We start from the raw sequence: 24,348 nt of genomic DNA on the forward strand, positions 1-24,348 counted from the left end.
TTTATTATTCTGTGAATTGCTGATTGTTGATTATTAAAAGAAATTTCTGCTAATATTTTTTTCTTCTATAACTACTGGGTGAGACAGGCTGTTTATCATCTAAAACTCTACCAGTGCATTGAAATTTTTCTATTAAATTTGTGACTGCGATCCTGGAAATTGTATGATTAGGATGCCACACATTAAATTTATTAGCTGTTCCTTTGTATGTTTTTATTTCTCCAAATAAAAGTACTATTTTACTCTTTCTTAAATTGAAAAAAAACATTGCTTTTTACCCAAGTTTTTTTCATAGTTTATAGTTTTTTAACCAAGTTAAAAAACAAAACCAGGTTTCTAAGTAAGGTTAAACTTTTTTAATCTAAATTAAGTTTTTTTTAAATTTCAATTATTTTATTCTTCTTTAACTTTTTTATGTGTTGACCTTTGTAGTTTAAACTTTTTTAAGCTTACTAATAAAAAACAAAACTTCATCCAAAAATAACAATAATGTGACATCTTTTAGCTACATATCACAAAATCAACAGTGAATATAAATTTTTAAAAACTTACCTTTGTTTAATTGTTGATCAGCTGTTGACATTTCCAACTTAGGAAATAAAATTTTAATGTTAAAAGATGAGTAAATTAATTATTATTTAATAATTATTTTTAAATTAAAGACTGTAAGTTTAATTAAAAGAAAGAAGTATTTGAAAAAATCTTAATAATTATTTTTTTTAAGTTTTAATTAATGAAATGATATTTATGATGGCCATTTTAGTTTAAGTAGTCAGAATTTAATTTTGTTCCTGTTGTTTGCTTGTCTTGCAAAGATCTTTAAAACAAAGTATCACATGATCATATGTCCCATTTAAAATTTTTGAGCCACCCCCTTCTTAAAGCCAAACACCCGAAAAATTTAAATTATGGCATACTGAGCCACTCTTATGAGAGAAGAATTTCAAAGGCGTATTCCAGTTTAATCCAACAAATTATCGGTGTGCATCACTAGTTTTGATTTTGATGATATATGGTATATCATAACTACCCACCTTGTAGTGGCCAAAAAATATTTTTTTATATTTTTAAAAACATTTTTTCTTGAGTAATTGACTATTTTCTCACCAACAGGTAAAAACAGCCATTTTTGTCACTTTTTCCATGAGCTGTAGCATTCTTATTTTACATTGTACAGAGGGTCAAAAGGGCTTCGAAAAGAAGTTTGAAAAGGGCTTTTTGGAAAGAGTAAGTACAGAACGTCATCTTAGTGTACTCAAAATTCATTTTGTTACGTAACCAAATCTTGTAATGTTTATTGAAAATTAGCTTACAAATTGTTGTTTTTTCCAAATTTTGAGCCCAAAATAAATAATGAAGGGCTGAGGGTAACAGGCCTATTTTTTACCTTTTAACTCTTCTAGTAGTACTTATAAAAGAAAATTGGACTGTTACTGAATGTCCTTCATTACAAAAAAAAGGCTGCCAAATCGTAAGATTTTGAAAAAATCTCATTTTTGGGGCCAGAAAACCACATGTGGGACAGGTGGCAAAAATCTGAAATGTTTACAGCAGTAAGTACTTTTTATGTACCTTAAAACCATATAAAATTTATTTTGTTACTCAAAGGGGTTGACGAGTAATGAAGCCAACAAAACTACTAAAAACACCATTTCTTCTAACCGTAAACAATGTATCCAAAAATACTGATGATATGTATTTTTTCGGATAATAATGCAAGCCTACTACACAAAATATTTTGATATGTCTATAATTAGGTAGCTTATATTCTAGATAGTTTGTAACTTAAAGTATGACTCATACACATAAACTCATGTTTAGACATGAAAGTGAATAGACTTGCATGGACATGAATCTTTGTATAATCCTGCATATAGACACTGTAGAAGGCTTAGTTACTGTTTTGATTTCTATGTGATATGTTGTTGTTAGCGTTAATACTGTTGTAATAGTGTTTCATTCTGTTGTCTTGAATTAAAAAAAAATGTCCCTCTAAATGGTCATTTTCATGGTAGGAACAATTATTCATCTTTATTTGGGGGGTTATTTTCACTATCCAATAGTAAAAGAAGGAAATTAGATAATTTTTTTTTTCTGAGTATATCTTTTTATTTTGTTTTCAGTATTTTTGATGAATAATTTTATTTATTACTAATTTGTACTGATTTAGTGCTTACAGTTAGTTTTAAAAAACAGACAATTATTTTAATTAAAATTTTAAACTTAAAAAATCAACACTAGATTTTATAATAATAAACCATTTTTTAAATTGTATTATTTTAAATGCAATTTTTTAAGTTGGAAAATGAAAAGCCTACTATTAATTTTGATTATTTTTTTGAAAGTCAACAATTATACAACATAAGCAAGAGAACTATTTTTCCAGTAATGAAAGAACTGAACTCCCATGAATTAAAAACAACACTATCTAAGATGAAAAATGTATTCAAGCCATGAAAATTTTTTAGGTATGATAAATTTTACATTTTAGAGAATAAAGTCTTTTGAAACTCAGTGCAGGAATCCCATCAGGTCCAGGACTCCATTTGTCACCCAGTCTACCAATTGCCCAGGTCACCTCATTCATCGTGAATCTGCGTGCCTCAGAGTCCTGTGGTCTATCTATGTCTTGTTTCCGACAGGGAAAAAGTTTCTTGTCCTCTCTTATTGCACTTTCCTCCATAAGTACAGACAGGCGTCTTCCTAGTTTCTTCATTACTATATAACACGCCGCATCCAGGGATGGCGATCTAGGTTTCCACATAAGTCCAACCACTTCCTACGTTTCTCTGTCTTTATTTCATAATTAAGTATCTTTCTGCTCTCTTTGTAACGATGTATTGCAATGAGACACTCTTCCCCCGCCTGATCTTCTGAGGCGCTGCGTAGTCCGTCTGTAACGCTGCATATCCTGGTGCGACAATCCGTGGGGTCCACCAGTAGGCCGACCTGTATGCTTCCCATCCAATTGGGATCTTGCCTACTTCTTGTCTTATACTGGCCTGCAGGGCCTCAGGAGTCAACTGAATTTCATCATTGACAGTTCTGGCCACGTTTGTGGAACCTATTTCCTATTATAACTTGTCTGTAAGTCAGCTATGGGAGCAGTTCCTGATCTCTTCTTCTGAACGATCCATCTCTAATCTCCAGCCAGGTTGCCAGATGATCACTGGCAATGTTGTGCTGAAGTACACACCAATCACACTGGTGCAGGATTGGCGTCCAGGATTGTCAAATCTAGGACTGAAGCGTGACCCCTACTCTCGAACGTGGGGGTGGTGTCATTTACACAATTTAAACCATTGACTGCCATCAAATCCGTCAGCAACTCACCCCTACAATTAGTGTATCCACTACCTGCTGCCACTGATATACAATTGAAGTCTTCCAGCAGTACTGTCTTTTTAGTCGATCTAGTTATTACCTCATGAAGATCATCTATGAAGACCTGATACTTGGCCAGCACACAGTTCGGGAAGACATAGGCTACCAACTCCAATATACAAATGAAATAAAGACAAGAACATATTCAAATGTTCAGTTTTTAGTATCTTAATTATTGAAAGTAATGTTTCTGTAAAAGAAAATTGTAAAATTATGTTTTAAATAAAATAGATAGGGAAATTTTTTAAATGACTTTCTTGTAAGCCAAAGTAATATAGCGAGTCACACGAAAACATTTCTGTTGTTTGGTTTCATAGAGGTGGATATTGTAATTTTTTTTAAGAATAAGTGACTATTTTTTTTTTGGCAAAAATTGAACATTATATTTATAAACAAAAACAAGTTTACTTTTTTAATTTGGTAGATATTGGTCTGTGATTCATATTTATGGACGCCAAAGTGATCTGGCAATCCATTTTTGTATCTTGAAAACTTGTTCTGACTTTTTGATTGAGCACAAAGAGATTTTATTATATTTGAGTGCATATACTTAAGCATAATAAATGTTTCATATAACTAGCTTTGCAGTTAATAAGACAGTACAAAGTAAAACAGTACGGTTTGATTTTATTACATATATATCAATTTTATCAGTCCAATAGAATTTATCACATAATAAAACACCCAGAGATTTACCTTATAGCAACTAAATCATTGTTATCATTAATGTGAATTCTGCTCACATGTTAGCATTGTCTACTTGAGGAGCCCAATGCAATGGTTTTATCCATATTTAATATTGTACAGTTGCAATCCAATCTGTGAATAATTCTTTTTAAATGCTAATGAAGAATTTTTATTAAGTCCTTTTAAATAATTATCTTCAGTTACAGATAGAAATCATCTATGTAATAATGAAGGGTTAAAGATTTTGAGGCTGATAATTAATAAACAATTAAAAAAAAGCAAACAATACAAACAAATCAAGAACATTTTTCTGTAGTACTCCACGTTCTCCATCTTGAGGAGAGGACCCACATTTTATATGTGTATTATCAAATGATGATATTTCATCTGTTTGTTTACTGATGATTTTAATCATCATCATTTAAGGAATGGTTTTAAGCAACTATAAGCAATTCCTCTAATGTCGTAGCTACTAAGAAATGTGGAACTAAATCAATAATAAAAGTGCAACTACATTCAATGTTTTACTGACAGCAAATAAGTTGATTACAATTTTTTTATTATCTAATTTAAATATTGGAAATGTCTACGTCTGTATCTATTTCTTCCAAAAAAAAATAATAATAAATAATATTAAACTGTTGATTAATGATATATTAAATTTAAAAAAAATAAATATTCATCAATTAATTCCATTGCAAGGGTTTAAAAAACCTTGATCATATTTAATAACGGATTAAATTATAACCCTACCAGCTAATTTATTTATAAGACCTTATCAAGATTATACAGCTATCTGCTAACAAAAGTTTAACACAAATCCAGTTTACTTACAAAATTATTATGTATGAAAGAAAACACTAATTTAACAAGAAGGCAGAATATGATGGTCGGGAAAGAGAATTAACCGACTGATTTAAGAAAGAACCACAAAGCTGGCTTGAATACAAAATAAAATTTTTGAAGCTCACATGTTAGTTATAAATAAATTTTTAGATAAGCCATTTTATGAAATGGAATGTGTAATATTAATTTTTTTATTTATAAGTTGGTTATCTTTACTTTTTCTTATCGCTGATGACCCTTGGTTAATATTGGCAGGCAAACAATTTTCTGTGTTACCAGGCCTAATGTGGAAAATTTTTTTCTTCAGAAAAAACCTTTTTACCTCAAAGAGGTTGGAACCCTAATTCTGTAATTTTCCTCCTGTCAGTTTTGAGTAATGGAAACAAAAAAAATTCCTATCATTTTTCATTAAGAGGCTTTCAAATGTGTTAGAATTCATTACTACATTGTGTACATTAGAATTTCCATTTTCTTACCTGGATATGTGTCCCTATCCCTTGAATGGGGTTAATAATTTTTTTTTAATGAAGTGAGTTTTGAATTTCTTTCTTTCATTTCCAGATTTTTTGGACAAAAAGAAGTCAGAATTTTTGCCCGTGTAGCATCACTCGTTTTATGTATAATATCATGCAGGGGTGCGCCTCCCCAAGATCACAATACTAAAATTTTATCTTCATTTTACCCAATGGAGCTAACAATGGAGTACTACTATTTTTTATACATTTTTTTGCTAGGTTTGTTCTTTCTCAATAAAAGTTTTTAAGCGCTAGGCCATTCCAGGTAGGATTGTAGCTTGAATTTTTTATTAGTTCCATGAATTTTGAAATGGGTCAAACCAACAGGAAGCTTGCTGTTTTACACTGTTCCCTTCTAAATTGTGTTAAAATATGTCTCATGGATAACATTCCATAAATTTATGAATTTTGTATCTGTTTCAGGTGATGGATGTCAAAGAAATTATTTCTCTGGAATTTACCCTTTCCCCATTTAGGAGATGTTAAGTTTTTTCTGGTATGTCTAACAAAAAAGAATCATTATATTTGTAATCCCAGGTCTTATTTTCATTATTATTTAAAGTTGTGTAGGCTGATTCCCCCAATGGTGGCAACAATTAGAATATAATTTTATCTTTTCATTCCAACTGTAAATGATGTGATAAATTTTTTCATCAAGTTCATGTCTATTATACAGTTATTGGGGGCTAGGGTCCTCTACTCCAAACCCCTCCTTCAGGAGAAGATAGAATCTGATTTAACTAATAACTCCATTAATAGTTATTTGAAAAAATCTCTTGCAACTTTTTACTCTGCGGCCTAGCAAAAAAAAAGAAATGTTTGCAGGGATTGTGTAATGTACTCTTCAGGGGAATCATACCTCAAATTTGTAAATTCTACCATCAATTCTGGGTAGTGGGAAACAATTAGGATTATCATTTTTGGGTTTGAGACCTTATAGGTCAGAATTTGTTTCAGTGAGTGAGTAAGACAAATGACTCTTCATACTACACATGAAGAAAGCAAAACACACAAACATACACATGTGGGTGCTCACACACACACACACACACACACACACACATATATATATATATATATATATATATATATATACACACTCAAAGAAAGAAAGATAAACACATCGCCTACTTATGTACATTTTAAAGTCTATTTTACTTAAAGTGTATTCCAAGAAACTTAGAGTACACTTTTTCCTATATATGGATCACACAGTAGATACCAAAATTATAAACACCCACAAATAAAATAAAGAATTAAATAAGTTGATGATATTTTACTAATGTACAAATAAACAAATCAATTTAGAGCATGGTGTATTACTTTAAAAAAAGTAGTTTTCATAAAAGTGCTGTACACATTGGGGAAAAAATAATAATATATAATATTGTTCATTCACTGATATTTAGAAAGTGAAAGAAGGGAATAAAGAGATAAAAATAAATCAATACTGGGTACTGAGTGAAAACAAATGTTACTAGTAATAACAATAAAAAAAATCAATACATCACTGTAATTAAAAGAAGCCTAAACTATGCAATTGATGATGATGAGTTAAATGAACAATTTAATAAAACACATAAACAAAATTAGTTATAATATTAGAGATGTAAATTAATTAATTAATGGCAATTTAAACACATAAGTAAAATGAATAAATTCACAACATTAAAACCAACAAACTGTAATTGTTATATTTCTTTAAATTATAAAATCAACACATATAATTTTGTTTTAAACATTTAACCAATTATAAATTGCTTTGTTTTTTTTAACAAAAACAAATAAAATTTAATTAATAATAAATCAAATTCTAATATTTATAATAAGATTAGACGTATATAAAATACAATGCAGATAGCATTTTTCTTTATAAGAAATAGAAATAAAAATTTTTTAAATTATTAGGAACATTTATAATAATATAAAGAACATATTTTATTCTTGCTCCAGTTACTGTGCAATTATGTGCCCAATTAATTATGTGTGCAATTATTAAGTTACTACTAGTTGTCCCTACTACTTTTTTTTGGATGATAAAAAATGAGTTTTTTAGACTGTGAATAAAGGCCAAGCCTGTCTTGAATAACTTCTGCTGAAAAGTAGAGATAATACAAATGCACCACAGAGATGATGTGTTTATCATATTACATTATATTAATGTAATAAACAAACATCTAATTATACTGGTCGTATCTGCTTATTTTATGTGAAATAAACACATATTCTCTAGTCTTGAAACATGAAAATGTTAATTCTTCACACTAAAAGTCGGAAAAGAGATTAATGAACAAGTAAAATGTGAATTTGTAATTAGCTTAGAAAAATTTTAATTATACAGAATTCATAATTTACATTAAAGATATATTTAAATAATATGGTATTAAAGTAATGGTTTTATTACTTTTCAATAAATTATAACGGTAGCAGAATAGTTAATGATCTTTTGTTCAGTTGAAATTATTCAATGATTGAGATAGTAAACACATGACTCTACAGTCAAACCCACAGTTTTACAGTTTACCCTACCGTATACAGTTTTTGTGAATATGTTTAATTTATCATATTTAAAAAACTAATTCTGAAGAAACAGAGACCATACTAAAGTATTAGATTGGATCCAAAGAGAAAATGCAGTAAATGATTAAAAATGGTAATAAATTAATATTTATAAAATAAAAGCCACCTATGAACACACAAAATAACAGCCTTAACAGAAAACATGTCAATCTGTATAATAATTTTGAATCCTTGCATTCTTCATCAGTTATAAAATACTATAATGTCAAGCTGCATATTACCATCATCACATGTAAAACCCCATAGTTGTCATCACCAACTGATTTAAGTAGCTTTTGTAGTTAAACATTAAAGCAGGTGCTAATTAGTTAATCATTTTCAAAGGTTATCGTAATAAAATCTATGACAATTATATCTATGACAGTTCTAGAATATTCTGTATATTTTTTATTAAATGTTCTCAAGCAACATGTAATGTTTCATATTTTCCAATCTTTCAAATGTTGTCAGAAAATTAGATTTGAAGTTTATTGAAAATTATTGAGAAATTACATTATATATATAAACATGCTAATTATGAACAAATAGGTAAATTTGGAACATGAACTATTTAAATTGGCACACCTGTGTTAATAGCTAGTTTTAATAGTTTAACAACTATTTAAATCAATTTGTCATATTGTACTATCAGTTTTTATGGAATGATGATATTACCTTGTTTGCTACTACAGTTTTACTTATTTTTTAACTGATTAGCCATGAGTTCAAAAAACTTATATAAATTGGTAAGTTTTGTAATAACTTGTTACTTTGGTGATTTCATAGGTTTTTTTAAATTTAATTATTATTACATGTTAATAAAATATATATATTTTTTTAATAAAATATTATATATTTTATACCAGTGACTAAGATGATAATGTACCTCCCCATACTTTTACTTATTTTAATAAGATTTTTATTAAATTCTATTAAAAAATGTACAGATGCCGAAATCATTAGAAAAATATTTAATACATCCAAGAAAAAAATGCAGTAAAGTCAGCAAGTAGAAAAATTAATTTAATTTTTAGAATACAATTTACTAAAATATTTATTGCTTACTGTATTGTAATATGTATAGCATATTACATATATAATATGTTAAATGTGATAAGCTGCTGTGAGAAAATGCAACTGGGAAGGAACAAAATGTTTATAATTAACCATTCTTATTTTGAAGCTTATAGCTTCAAAATAAGAATTATAAGCAACATGGAAAATATTAGATCTAAAAATTTTTATTTTAAAAATTATTTTAAGTTTTACTAGATCTGATTATCTTTGCTGAACATCCATGTTGGAAATTAAATTAATGGCTTACAAAATTTTATTTGATATCTGTTAAATTAATTATGTATTTAAATTACTTTAATAAACTTTTTCATAGAGTTTAACAATTTTTTTAATAGAAGAAACTATTAATAATTTTCTGTGGGTATTATTTTTACTTTTTAATTACACTTTTTATTACCTGTAACAATTTCCTGAACTATGTAACAACATGGGCTGAAATTAATTATTAAAGATTTAAATGGATTACCATATTGAAAGGATTTAATATGGATTACCATATTTAAAGGATAATATTTTTGTAAATATAATTCTTTTATTAAAAAAATTGCATAACTAAAACAAGATCAAATTTTTTTACAGATAATATTAAAATCTTAAAGTGGCTCATTCTAACCAGCTGATTTTCAGAATAATTCTTACAGGTATAGAAGCCTGAAAATATGTTGTTATTTTATTAACAATTTTTTAAAAGTTTTTTGATGACTTTCTTGAAGAGGATTACTCCAAGTAAATCATTAGACTTGGATAATAAAGATTTAAAACTAGAAAAATTTAATTAAATTTGCTTCTTTAGAAAGGAATTCTATAAATAAAGTTTTTCTCCTTAAATTTATATTATTAAATAAGTGTTATTTTGTTAAAACAGAGCTTGGGGAGGAATTAAATTATTACAGATTTGATTACGATGTTGAGACCTGTAGGTCTCAATATATTGAGACCTGTAGGTCTCAATATCATTCAATACATATTGATATTGAGACCTTCTAATTTAAACCTGGACAATTAGGTTTGTAACAAGTTTTCTGATGATTTTATTTATTTATACATGTTTTTTTATTTATTTATACAAAATTTTAAAAAATAAATAAATTAGTTTTAAAACAGATTATAGTTTTTTATTATGTATTTATTATATTCTTATCAAAGTTATTTGTGTATAACACAGTACATCATCTCAATTAATATAACAAAATAGATAAGTAGATTTTTTTTTAATTATATTATAAGAATCAGTCCGTTCACGCACTGTAACTTTAGTCCACTATAATCTTTAATGTAGTGTGGTGTAGAAGAGTATGTGGTTGAAGTTTTTTCCTTTTAGTTAAAGTAACGTGCTGCTAGTGTCAAAATTCAAAATGGTAAAGTGTTAATTAGAATACATATATAAAAATAAGTACTAATACTCTGGTATCATTTTTTTAATTTTGTCTTAAATTAAAAACATAAAAATGTGTCGGTCACACTGCGTTCTAGTTAAAAAAGATAAATAATTTTTATAAAATAAATTATTAGATTAGAAATCCAAACCTTTTCCCTCAAGGCTTTTCTTTCTGAATTATAAAACCCACATAATTATAGCTTTTAAAAATAATTTTTTTAATTATTATTGGAGTAACTGATATTATACGTAAAGAAATATACCGTCTTTATTAATTTAACTACATTGATATACACGCAGATAATGTAAAATGCTTATACTTCATAAATTTTTTTCATACTTTTTTCTTCCTGAACTGCATTACAATAATTTTAATTTGAAAAATTGAACTGTTTGTTTAAAATATTTTTTTAAATCACAGAAATCATTTGTTTTTTATTTGTGCACAAATCGATTAATTATATACTCATTAATTTTACTAATTACTTATAAAAATGAAATAGTATTACAGTTTATGCTTTTACTTTTTAGTTTTTATATTCAGTAATAATTTTATTGAATAATTATTAAATTTTCTTGTGTTTTATATTGTCTTTGGTGATGTTATTACTACTGCTTGAAATATTGAAAAAGTCATTTTCAAGTTTGACCTTTTAAAGCATCCTTTCTGTTAAGAAAACAATTATTCTATACACTGTAACCGCTTAGTAAAGAAATTGTATTTAAGTAATTTTATTAATATTTGTTTTGATTTCATTGATCACTTTATACTTTCATTTTTTAAAGGTATTAAACCAGCTAGAACATAATGGGGAAATTCCTACTGCCCCTAAAGTAAATTATGATAAAAAGAAGGAAGATATTTGTATAGCTACAGATAAACAAGATAATATTCCTGCTACGCATTTTAAATCTGGCATAATGAATACAATATGTCCTGAAGTTATTGCTTTTATGTTCCAGTTTGCTGTTGGAATATCAAGTAAGCAATATTTTTATTTAGTTATTATCTGTGTAGTATAATGTGAAATATAATCATCTATTTTTATGAAAACTGTAACATATAAATGGGTAAAAATTTTAGATTTAGTAGGTGGTTTTATTAGTGAATGTTGAATGTACGAAAGTCCTGTGGTTCAGCTATGCTTTGTTCAATTACAAACATAGTACTAGAAACACCAAAAGTTTATTGTAGGTTCTTTGTTTAGCCTATATGATTGATAAAATTATTTCTTTATATTCAGGTTTCCATATAAAACATTATTACTCTACAGTTTTTTTAAATATTGAAGACCATTTTCACGTTACATTATTATGTAAACCTTTTTTTTAATTAGAAGCTGTGTTGGAATAAATTTTGTATTAATTGAATAAATTTAGGATTAAATTTTTGTATTTATTTTTGTACTGAAATGGGCTAAAACTGTAAAAATTTTCATCAAGTTATATAAAAGAAGCACAATCACTGGTGTAGTGCTACAGCTATATGTTTGTCTTAATGAAATTTCAGATTACATCTATAATGAAAGTTTTTTAATCAGGTCCTATGACAACTATAGACCTGAGTGTTTATATAGACATATCAAAGTGATTCTAAAATCACCTGACCATAAGTCGTTTTCCTCTTCCCACTGAACATCACTAATTCCTTCTACATCTACATTTATCCTATCCATTTCTCTCTTTAAATTTTCTAACCTACCAACCTTTTTTAAACTTCTAACATTCCACGCTCCAACTCGTAGAATGTTATTTTTCAATTTTCTGGTGACCCCTTCCTCAGTAGTCCCCACCCGGAGATCCAAACAGGGGGCTAGTTTACCTCCAGAATATTTTACAAAGGAAGCCGTCTCCATCATTGCTATATGAAAATGCAGAGAGCTACATTTTCTTGGAAAAAAAACAACTGTAATTTTCCATTGCTTTCAGCTGTGTAGTACTCAGAGGACTGAGTGATGTTGATATGGCCGTTTAAGTCATCCTGACTTACACCCTTAACAACTACTGAAAGAGCTGCTGCCCTCTTTCAGGAATCATTCCTTAGTCTGGCTCTCAACAGATACCTCTTCGATATGGTTGCACCTTCGGTCCAGTTACTCTGTATCACTGAGCACTCAAGCCCCCTCACCAACGGCAAGGTCTCATGATTCATAGAGGGAGGACCACTGAATGTGTAAATAGGAGGAGAAAACATTATGGAGGTAGAAGAATTTTGTTATTTGGGAAGTAGAATTACTACAGATGGACAAAGCAGGAGCGATATAAAATGCTGAATAGCACAGGCGAAACGAGCCGTCAGTCAGAAATATAATTTGTTTACATCAAAAATTAATTTAAATGCCAAGAAAAGATTTTTTAAAATATATGTTTGGAGTGTTGTTGCTTTATATGGAAGTGAAACTTGGACGATTGGAGTACCTGAGAAGAAAAGATTAGAAGCTTTAGAAATGTGGTGCTATAGGAGACTGCTAAAAATCAGATGGGTGGATAAAGTGACAAATGAAAAGGTGTTGTGGCAAATAGATGAAGAAAGAAGCATTTAGAAAAATATAACTAAAAGAAGAGACAGACTTATAGGCTATATATTAATATTAAGGCTTCCTGGAATAGTCGCTTTAAGACTGGAGGGACAGGTAGAAGGAAAAAATTGTGTAGGCAGGCAACGTTTGGAATATGTAAAACAAATTTTTAGGAATGTAGGCTGTAGGGGGTATACCAAAATGAAACGACTAGCACTAGATAGGGAATCTTGGAAAGCTGCATCAAACCAGTCAAATGACTGAAGACAAAAAAAAAATCAAAGTGATAATCAGTCAGCACAAACACGTGATCAAACAGTAAATTGCTTGATGTTTTAACAATGACAGATACTTAATATATTTACAGTTTTATTTTGTCAATTTCATAATTCAATTCAGAATAGCATAATGACAATATTATTAGTATCATTAGATATATAACTTGATTAATTTATTAAAATATTCTTTGGTAAAAAGAAAAAGCAGAGTGGTGTTTTTCAGATCTCAGTTAACACAGTAATATTACCTTATATTTTATATTTTTTCCCTTTTTTTATACAAAAAGGAGAAAGAATAATTAGTATTTACAGCAATAATGCCTTGTTTACGTATAATTATAACAGTGGATTTACATATTATAATGGTTGTATAATGCTTGTTAGCCCAAAGAAATACACTCCCCTCATGCACAGTAAGTCTTTATGCAGTTTACTGTTCACATTATGCAGTTTACTGTCATTAACAGCATAATGATACTGAGGAGGGTTATTATTATCACCGTTTAACATATAACTTGTTTGCTATCATTTCTTCCTTTCTAGCTCTCTATTAAATTTTATTAATCCAGGTGGTAGCTTCACTTTAAAAGTGTCTAAGAACGGATAATGAAGAAGCGTTAACATATTACATGAAGTCATACTACTTCTTGTAGTAATTATACTGATTTTCAGGTGTCAAAATCAGAGTCATAATTTCAGGTTATTACTAGTCAAAATCATGCATATATAATGACTGAATATTCTGTAATTATGATGCCTTCCATAATATGCACTTAACAAATTGCTGATGGTTTTCTTTATACAAACTTTTTCCTGAGAATTGAACAAACCTATTTTTCTTGCATATGATGAAAATTTAAGAACTGATTAAAAAATTGTTTTATTTCTTTGATCTTAATTCTTTCGCAGTTAGGCACAAATTTCGATACCAGCACTATAAGCACAATTTTTAAAACAATTAACTTGGTGACTCCCTCTATGAATCATGAGACCTTGCCGATGGTGAGGGGGCTTGAATTCTCAGTAACACAGAGTAGCTGGACCAAAGGTGCAACCATATTGGAGAGGTATCTGTTGAGAGCCAGACTAAGGAATGATTCCTGAAAGAGGGCAGCAGCTCTTTCAGTAGTTGTGAAGAGCGTAGGTCAGGAGGACTTAAACAGTCATATCAACATCACTCAATCTTCTGAGTACTGCTCAGCTGAAAGTAATGGAAAACTACAGCTGCTTTTTTTCCAAGAAAATGTAATTCTGCATTTTCATTTAACAAAGATGGAGGCGCCTTCCATGGTAAAATATTCTAGTGGTAAACTAGTCTCTCATTCAGATCTCCGGGTGGAGTCTACAAAGGAAGGGATCACCAGAAAATAAAAAAATAACATTCTATGAGTCAGAGCGTGGAATGATAGAAGTCTAAAAAAGGTTGGTAGGTTACAAAATTCAAAGAGGGAAATGGATAGATTAAATGTAGATTAATAGGAATTAGCGAGGTTTGGTGGGAACAGGTAAATGACTTTTGGTCAGGTGATTTTAGAATAATTAAATCAGCTTCAAATAAAGGGCAGACAGGAGTAGGTTTCGTAATTAACAAGAAGATAGGGAAGAGAGCAGAGTATTTCAAAATGCATAGCGATAGAATCATTGTAATAAGGAAAAATCAAAACCTAAGCCAACAATGTTTGTTAACATCTATATGCCTACAAGTGCCCATGATGATGATGAGGTAGAGTGTGTATACAAAGAAATTGATGAAGCAGTTAGACACACAAAAGGGGATGAAAATTTAATAATAGTTGGAGATTGGGATACAAGCATTAGAAAAGGCAAGGAAGAAAATATTGTGAGTGAATATGAACTGGACAAAAGGAATGAAAGAAGGGACCGACGTATAGAGATTTGCATGAAGTATAATTTAGTAATTGCCAACACCTAGTTTAAAAATCATAATAGAAGAATATACACATGGAATAAGTCAGATGATACTGCAAGGTATGAAGTATTTTATATCATTAAAAGCAAAGATTTAGCAAAGTTAAGCAAAGATTTAGAAATCAACTCGTTGACTGCAAAGCTTACCCTGGAGAGCAGACAATGACAGTGACCATAATTTAGTGTTAATGAAATGTAGATTGGGATTTAAACACCTGAAGAAAAGGTGTCAGATGAATCGGTGGAATTTAGAGATGCTTAAGGAAGAGGAGGCAAAGAAGTTTTTGAGGAGAACATCGCAAGAGCTCTAAGTACATAAGATTAGGTAAAAAATGTAGAAGAAAAATGGGAGAATGTTAAAAAGGAAATTCTTAAATCACCAGAATCAAACTTACGCGGAACAAAGAGAACTGGTAGAAGTCCTTCAATATCAGAGGATATATTACAGCTGATGGATAACCGTAGGAAATATAAGAATGCTAAAGATGAAGAAAGTAAAAGCAACTACTGACAATTAAGAAATACTATAAACAGGAAGTCCGAACTATTCAAAGAAGAGTGAATTAAAGAAAAGTGTTCAGATGTGAACACTAGTAAAGAGAAATGTATATTCAGAAGTAAAGAGAAATGATCATTGGTAAAATTGAAGGAGCATACAGGAAAATAAAGGAAGATTTTGTTGTACATAAATTAAAACCTAATAATGTGATGATACACCAACTTATAAAACAAAAGTAAAGGTAGATAGGTGGGTGCAATGTATTAAAGAGTAATACATAGGCAATGAATTTGAAAATGGTATTATAGAGCAAGAGGAGAAAGTCGAAAAAGAAGAAAGAAGAAACAATACTGAAATCTGAGTTTAAGAAAGTATTAAAAGACTTGAATGGCAGACAGGCTCCTGGAATAGATGGAATACCTGCAGAATTACTGCACAGTGCAGGTGAGGATACAATAGATAGATTACACAAACTGGTGTGTATATTTATGAAAAAGCGAAAGTTCCATCAGACTTCAAAACGAGTGTTATAATCATGAATGTGAAGAATACAGAACAATTAGCTAAATTAGTCATGAATCAAAAATCTTAACTAGAATTCTGTACAGAAGAATTGAGAGGAGAATGGAAGAAGTGTTAGGAGAAGACCAATAATTTGGTTTCAGGAAAAGTATAGGGAGAAGGAAAGCAATTTTAGCGCTCAGATTAATAGTAGAAGGAAGATTAAAGAAAAACAAACCAACATACCTGGCATTTATAGACCTAGAAAAGGCATTCGATAACACAGACGAATAAAATTTTCAGCATTTAAAAAAAAAATAGGGTTCAAGTACAGAGAAAGATAGAACAATTGCTAACATTTGCAGAAACCAAACAGCAACAGTAATAATTGAAGAACTTAAGAAAGAAGTAGTAATAAAAAAGGGAGTCCAACAAGGATGTTCCCTATCTTCATTACTTTTTAATATTTACATAGAACTAGCAGTTAATGATGTTAAAGAACAATTTAGATTCGGAGTAACAGTACAAGGTGGAAAGGTAAAGATGCTACAATTTGCTGATGATATAGTAATTCTAGATGAGAATAAAAAAGATTTAGGAAAAACAATGAACAGCATGGATGAAGTCCTATGCCAGAACTACCACATGAAAATAAACAAAAACAAAACAAAAGTAATGAAATGTAGTAGAAATAATATTATTGATGGACTATTGAATATAAATAGGAAGAGAAAAGATTACGAACGTAGAAGAATTTTGTTATTTGGGAAGTAGAATTACTAAAGAGGGATGAAGCAGGAGCGATATAAAATGCCATATAGCACAGGCGAAACAAGCCTTCAATTAGAAATATAATTTGCTTACATCAAAAATTAATTTAAACGTCAGGAAAACGTTTTTGAAAGTTCACTCTGAACATATGTTCAGAGCGTAGCTTTATATGGAAGTGCAACTTGGACAATTGGAGTACCTGAGAAGAAAAGATAGGAAGCTTTTGAAATGTGGTGCTTTAGGAAAATGTTAAAAATCAGATTGTGGATAAAGTGACAAATAAATAGGTGTTGTGGCAAATTGATAATGAAAGAAGCGTTTGGAAAAATATAGTTAAAAGAAGAGACAGACTTATAGGCCACATATGAAGCCTTCCTGGAATAGTCGCTTTAATATTAGAGGGACAGGTGGAAGGGAAAAATTGTGCAGGTGGGCAACGTTTGGAATTTGTAAAACAGATTGTTAGGGATGTAGGATGTAGGAGGTATACCAAAATGAAATGACTGGCACTAGATAGGGAATCTTGGAGAGCTGCATCAAACCGGTCAAATGTCTGAAGACAAAAAAAAAACTTTGCGAGTGGATAGATGAATCTTCTACTTGCTGTATTCATGTACTCTTAATAAGCATGTAACTAATTTTTAAATGTACTTCCTTTTTAACAGATGAGATTTCACAGCATTTAAATGTATATTTTTAAGAAATCACAATTTTTTATTATGTTTTTTCATTTAGCACTTTGTTTCGTATGATTATTTATTACTCAGATAAAGTGTATAATTTGCACATTTATCTATGCAAACCATTAGTTAAACAGCAATGCTTGCTGACAGGTGTGTTAAATATGATTATATGAACAAAATAGAAAAGTATTTTATTATCATGAATTACTGTCAAAAAAAGAAACGGTTTGTATTTTTTAATTTGATGTATTAACAACTTTTAATATTTTTTGTATTGTGACTAGTAGTATCCAGATAAAAATGAAACAATTCCTTTCTTGTTAGCGACTAATTTAAAACAAATTTATGACTTAGTTAACAATTATCTAAAATTATTTTTTATTCCTATTTATATCTTTTCATTTTACTTTTTATTTTTTAAATAATGAAACAATTAATGAACAGTAATTCTAAAAATGCATACTATCTTAATAAAATTCAAACATTTAATTATTTATTTCAATTTAGCTTATATTCACCATACTTTTGTTTCAATTTTATCAAATTATCACTGGAAAGATATTATCTTTATGCAAGAAACTTTTAAAAATAAATCGTAGATAAGTCTTTACATTATAATTGTACTAAACAAGTTAAAAGTAGTTTCCACAATTATTAATACAAAACAGTTAATAAAAAAATGTTAACAATATTTTTTTTTATTGTTATAAGTTTTATACACATCAGAGGAAGTGTTCAAAGTGTTAACATTTATCTTTTTATACATTCAGTTTACCCACTGAATTACACATGTTTGCCAGTAAATGCATAAAGTCAACATAAAGTAAATACATAAAGTCAACTGAGTTTTCAATTGACAATTATAACAAAAAATTGCAAGATGTGAAATCACATAAATGTGTGGTCTGATCCTCTTATCCATTCAGTAAAAGTTTAATCAGGAAAGGTTAGTCTCTAATTTATAGAGCTTAGTGAAGAGGTGCCCTATCTTAATCCCAAATATGGAGGCAACCAATGTCAAACACTTATGTAATAGCTTGAAAATAACAACATCTCATTACACCTAAAGATATTGTTATACTTTCAGTTATTCCATCAAAGAAATAAGGTTCAAACTCTACTTTTTTGTGGTCGCTCACCAAACATGACCTCCAGATGCTTATTTCCTTCTACATAATTAATATTCATCAAACTAATAAACACAATTAAGACAGTTTATTCAATTTGAAGTATTCTTTATCAGATTGTCAATGAACTGGAAAAATGAGAATCTGCTTCACAACAAATAATAGCTTAAATCCTTTTGTCAAAAATCATCATTGTAAAGTGCATGAAATAATCTTAGTCAACACTTAAATGTCAGTTCCTTTTTATTTTTTGCAAACATGTTCTGAGCATTTCAGCCTAACAATAACCTTTCTGGCCGATATCTGAGTGTTCTTTACTTATGTCTGTGCAAAATAATCTTTATTTTTCATAGTGCAACTAATTCTAGGCTTACCCGATTATAGAGAATCTGCACTCCTTCCAGTATTATTAGATTTTATGTTCAGCTTGCAAATTTTGATAGGGTTGGTACGGGAAAAATTAAGAATTCTTGCATGGAATTCTTTATAGAGTAGCAGCAGTATCTTTATTAAATTTTCACTAACACTAAAGCATAAAAACACATGTTTGTTTTGTCTGTTTAAACACCACTATTTTCAATACAGGTAAAAAATTATCTCAGTAATAATTATACTGACTGGAAAACCAAAATTTCCAACTGTTACAAAATTAAAATCTTCTTGCAAGTCATATCGAAATTCAGTTCACTTTGTATTTGGTACATGAAATATAAAATAATTCATTCCGATAATAACAACAGGACAAATATTTTTCATGAGTCTAGGAATAACATTATTAATTTACAACATTAGTCAAATTGAATTAGTTAAAACTTTACCAAATCTATGTTTTTTTTAATAATCTTTATTTAATATTTAACACTGCTGGTCCATTTAGCCCACTTTCAGTGATATATCAAATAAGAAGGTTTCCCACTTTTTATGTAATATTAAGTTAATTTTTACAGAACATAAAAACTTACATGTCGCTTAAAAAAAAAAAAAATAATATGGTGTATTTTATACATAAAAAGTTTCAAACCTATCTGTTTGAACATTTCAATACTTTTAGGAAGTTTAGGAACTTAATTTTTAGAAGCAATAGATGTTTCAGAAAAAAATAAATGCTGAATTTTTTTGGTTTTTCTAGTATTTTCATCTGCATATATTGTATAAATTTTATACTTTTCTCATTTTAAGTACAAAATAATTTTATATGAAGCATTTTTTTGGAAACTTTGTATTAGTTCTTTGTCAAAATTTGTATGTAAATAAGATTTTATGAAACCTGTTTTATTATATATAAACTCTAAATTTCTGCACGAGATTATGAAATAGATTTTTGCAGCATATGAAAAATGCCAACCCTGTTTAGGATTAAAGTCTTGGAGTTATTGCATTAAAGGTTAAAAAGCTGTAACTCCAGCACAAAAGTTGAAAATTTATTTGTTCTATTTATAGAGTGCATTAGGCATTTTACACCTAAAGCACACTATAAAATTAATTTACTTTTACTAATTTATGTTTAATTAATTTTAACTAATTTATGAGCTATTATAAAACTAACTTATGTTTGAATGAAGTTTGTTCAAACATAAATGTATATGTACCTCATTCAAACATAATTTTTTCCAGAAAATGATAAGACTTGAAAAACTATTTTTTTCATGAATAATACACACTTATTGTACAATTATTGCCATGTATTTTAATTACTTAGCTAATGAATCATATAGAATTGCAGGTTGCACAAATAATGAAGTGAACAAAATATTTATAGATTAGAAAAATCTAAAGGTGTTAGTTCAGGCTATCTTGGTGGCCAGGAATGTGGACTTCCATGACCTATCCATCTCTCAGGGAAATGATGATTTAAGTGAGAGAAATGATACAAGTGGAGAGGCACGCTATTGTGCTGGAAGTATACTTTACATCTCAGTGCTAGAGGAACATTTTCAAACAGCTGCAGCAATTCTTCTTGTAGAAACTGTAGTAGACCTCAGCATTTAAGCATCCAGGTAATATGAACGGTCCAAACAGCTGACTGTAAAGAAGGCTGCACCATACATTGACACTAAATAGTTGCTGAAAATTGCCTTCCACCGTTTCATGAGGAGTTACTTTCCCCATTTATGCTCATTGCGTAAGTTGTTGATGCCATCTCGAGTGAAATTTGCTCATTGGTAAAGAAAACATATTTGTGATGTTGTTGATTTGTATTCCACCAGCTGCAGAACTCCAAGCGAAGCGGACCGTCTCCTGGGTGTAGATGTTGAACTGGCTGTTTATGATAAGGTTACAAAGTTGTTTTTTAAGTGTTCTCCAAACCATCAAATGCAAAACTCTGATCTACTTAGAAAGACTTCGTGTACTGAACTGCAACAACAATAATTTCATCAATAATAGCGTTGTATTGGACAGATCGTTTGTAGCTGGTTTGAATATTAGGTAGTGAAGCTGTTTCCCAAAGATTGAGAAAAGTTGGGCTAATTGTTTTGGGATCTGGAATCCTGAGAATCAGAAAAATTATTTCATATTCTAGTGCATCAGTTGTAGTAGCATTACCATTACATACACCCAAAATGAATACCATATCAGTATATCCTCCATTATAAATAAGTACGGCATTACTTCAATGACAAACCGATCACATTCAAACTAAAATTCACAAAGACCTTCACTAACCACAGCACAGTTCACAGTAAGCAATTTACTTAATGTACCTTACAGAATGATTTAAACACTAATAGAGTATTGCACATTGTTGATCAGCTGTTGTTCTTTTATTGCCAACCTTGAAATAATAATAATTTTTTTAGATAATTTATTGTATTTCTGTCATTAATAAAAAAATGATTAAGTAATTTCTGTTCTACAGTTGTGTAATTACCATTTTTTTTTTTTAATTTCAAGAGCTATTTTTAACAATAATTTTTTTTTTTACAAATCGTTTTCACATTACCAAAAAAGAATTTGGTTTTTGTTTACATTAAGCAAATACTTTTCTGACAATGTACAGTTTTTAAATAAAATTAAAGTTTTTCTAACTTTTATTTGTTTTATTCAACTTATCTTACACCATTTTGTTCAAAATTAAATTCCCTACATGTTTTGTTTTTTGTGTTTATTACCCGTTTATCAAAGTTATTGACATCAAACATAAAAGACAGAGTTTTTTATTCCAATTTATTGGTTTTCACACCAAATGTTTCAAAAACTACTGCAGATATGATTCTGGGACCAACTTTAATCGATTTTTCAGGTCAAAAACCATAATAAATCACTAGTTCTGTCCCTTAATTAATGTCCTAAAAATTTCAGTTACTATCACATTTCACCAGAGTAGCTGAACCTGAGTGAAATCTTTCACTAGCCATAACTCACAAATGAAGCACTTTAGGACATATATTTATACAAACTTTTTCCGTTATTTTTATGAGTAGAATAGGTTATAAAAGTCTCGGAAGTAGTTCGTGATACTCTCGGTAGACAGTTTTTTGCAAAAGTTTGCTCACTTAAAATTTTAATTTCAGGTTCAAGTATCTAAATTAACCAGATGAATTAAAATATATATATATCACCTTCAACTACTTCACATATAGAATATCATTTATTTTATTAAATTTGGAAATATTTAAACATATATCAGCACCAGTAATTATTCAACAAGCAGACCATAATATACTGCCTTGGTTCAAGGTATTTTACTAATCCATAGAGTAGTAAAATGTTTTACTTTTAAACATATCAAGCAGAGTATAATTTGTTTGTTGTTCCAAGAACTTTATCTTAGCTAATTGAATTATGTAATTACATTATTTACTATAATCATATTAAACGACTATTTTAATTTGTATACTATCACTACAATTTCTTTATAATAATGATCAATTTCTTTTCTGTTGCTTTTACCTATTACTGTTCATATGTAAGGAGATATTAAATCAAAACTTATTAATTTTAGATGCAGTTATTACAAACACATGGTTGAAGTCATACTGTTTATTAGAACCGAATATGACTGACTTTATTTGTTCCGGTGCAATACCAACTGAAATAGAAAATAAGATACAGCCAGAGGTTTCACGTATGATATTAATAAAAACTTGTATTGAAACATTACTTCCAGGATTGGCCATCCTCTTTGTAGGACCATGGAGTGATATTCATGGACGTCGTCCATTATTGTTACTAACTTTTAGCGGTAAGTTTTTAAAGTTTATTATTTTATTCTTCTTTCAACCTGTCTTTAAGTGGTTGCATTATTTTTGTCTGTTTTGAGGTCAACACCTGCACATTGTCAATTCTTTTTTTTATTTATGGAGTTTGGACTAACAATCTTAAAATGTATTGTTTGTAAAAATTAGGGCAAAAAACACAGTTAGAATAAATATTGACAGTCATAAGTATTTGTATTTATCAGCAAAAACAAAAAAAAAGTAATACATTATTATTAAAATAATTATAAAGGTGGATTTGATAACAGTTATTAATGATGCAAAATTCATCCACCTTACATAATTAACCATGATTTTCCATAGAATTTAGCTTTAATAATTTTTATTTAAATTCATTACTTGATAAACATATCAACTAGATAACACACAATCTTTTTTTTAATATAAAAAGTAGTTCTTTATTAATATCACCCAAAAGTAGTGTAAAAATCTATATACAAAGTTGTTTAGTACTGAACTTCACATCTCAGTACTGAAGTTTAAAGTAAAAAAGAAAAAATCTCATAAAAGCAAGGTATGTACAGTTCTACTTGTATTTGTCAAATAAAAATCCCATTTAGAATCCAGGGTTATTAAACGTTAAGTCTATAAAATATCTAACCTTCATTACCAGAAAATTAAATAAACCATTTTAAACAGGTATGTAAAAACACTTACTTCTAATAATTGATCACATTTTACTTCTTACTCTGTATTCCTTTCATAAAAATAATTAATTTTAAGAGGACTTTACAATGATTTACTAAAAAATTAAGTTAAAAAAAAATCCGATGTGGACACCACTGATTTCCTTGTACACCTATTAAATTACATATACGCATTTTTTGCTGCACTTCATTTAAACTTATTTCATTTGAAAGTGAGATACAATCCTCCAATTCTTTAAAAAAATTGACAGTTACGCAATTGCATTGTGGTGGACACCACATTGCATCAGATTTTTTTTGTGGTGTCCATATAGCATTTTATATTAGTTTATTAATTTTCTTTCATGACGCTGAAGTAGTTATTTGGTGTAAGTGAGAACATGTCAGATCTGTAACCATGCACACATTAGTTCAAATCTGATCATTTATATATATTTTTTTTTAACTTTTTATTTTTTTTAAATTTAAATATAATGATTTATTAATAAATTATTAACCTCTATAAAAATGTTTGAATTAAAATGAAAAGTACATAAACTTTTGTCACTAATAATTTCTGATCTTTTTTTATATATTTTTTATTTTTTTATTACAGAATTATTATTTATTGTATTTTTTTTTACAAACAGAGGTTAATAATTATTAATAAATCAATTTATTTAAATTTAAAAAAAAGAGTTAAAAATGTATATGAAATCGGATTCGAATCAATGTGCCTTCCTCTTGTAAGA

At 28.8% G+C, this 24,348-nt stretch overlaps 1 protein-coding gene across 11 annotated transcripts in view; it reads left to right on the forward strand.

Annotated features, from left to right (window-relative positions):
* LOC142326819 (putative peptidoglycan muropeptide transporter SLC46) overlaps positions 1 to 24,348 on the forward strand; it is a 98,677-nt gene that overhangs the window by 25,973 nt on the left and 48,356 nt on the right. For 3 of the 11 annotated variants that reach the window (XM_075369538.1, XM_075369536.1, XM_075369537.1), the window contains 3 exons: positions 5,856 to 5,928; positions 11,233 to 11,428; positions 22,697 to 22,936. In XM_075369538.1, coding sequence (XP_075225653.1) covers positions 5,863 to 5,928; positions 11,233 to 11,428; positions 22,697 to 22,936 — 502 coding nt within the window. In that variant the 5' untranslated portion in view covers positions 5,856 to 5,862. Of the gene's footprint in view, positions 1 to 1,113; positions 1,228 to 5,855; positions 5,929 to 8,664; positions 8,738 to 9,996; positions 10,075 to 10,303; positions 10,427 to 11,232; positions 11,429 to 22,696; positions 22,937 to 24,348 lie in introns of those variants that run through there. The other 8 variants (XM_075369533.1, XM_075369539.1, XM_075369532.1 and 5 more) reach the window with 6 other exon arrangements.

The sequence above is a fragment of the Lycorma delicatula genome, chromosome 6, assembly GCF_047948215.1.
Source record: "Lycorma delicatula isolate Av1 chromosome 6, ASM4794821v1, whole genome shotgun sequence".
Taxonomy (NCBI): domain Eukaryota; kingdom Metazoa; phylum Arthropoda; class Insecta; order Hemiptera; family Fulgoridae; genus Lycorma; species Lycorma delicatula.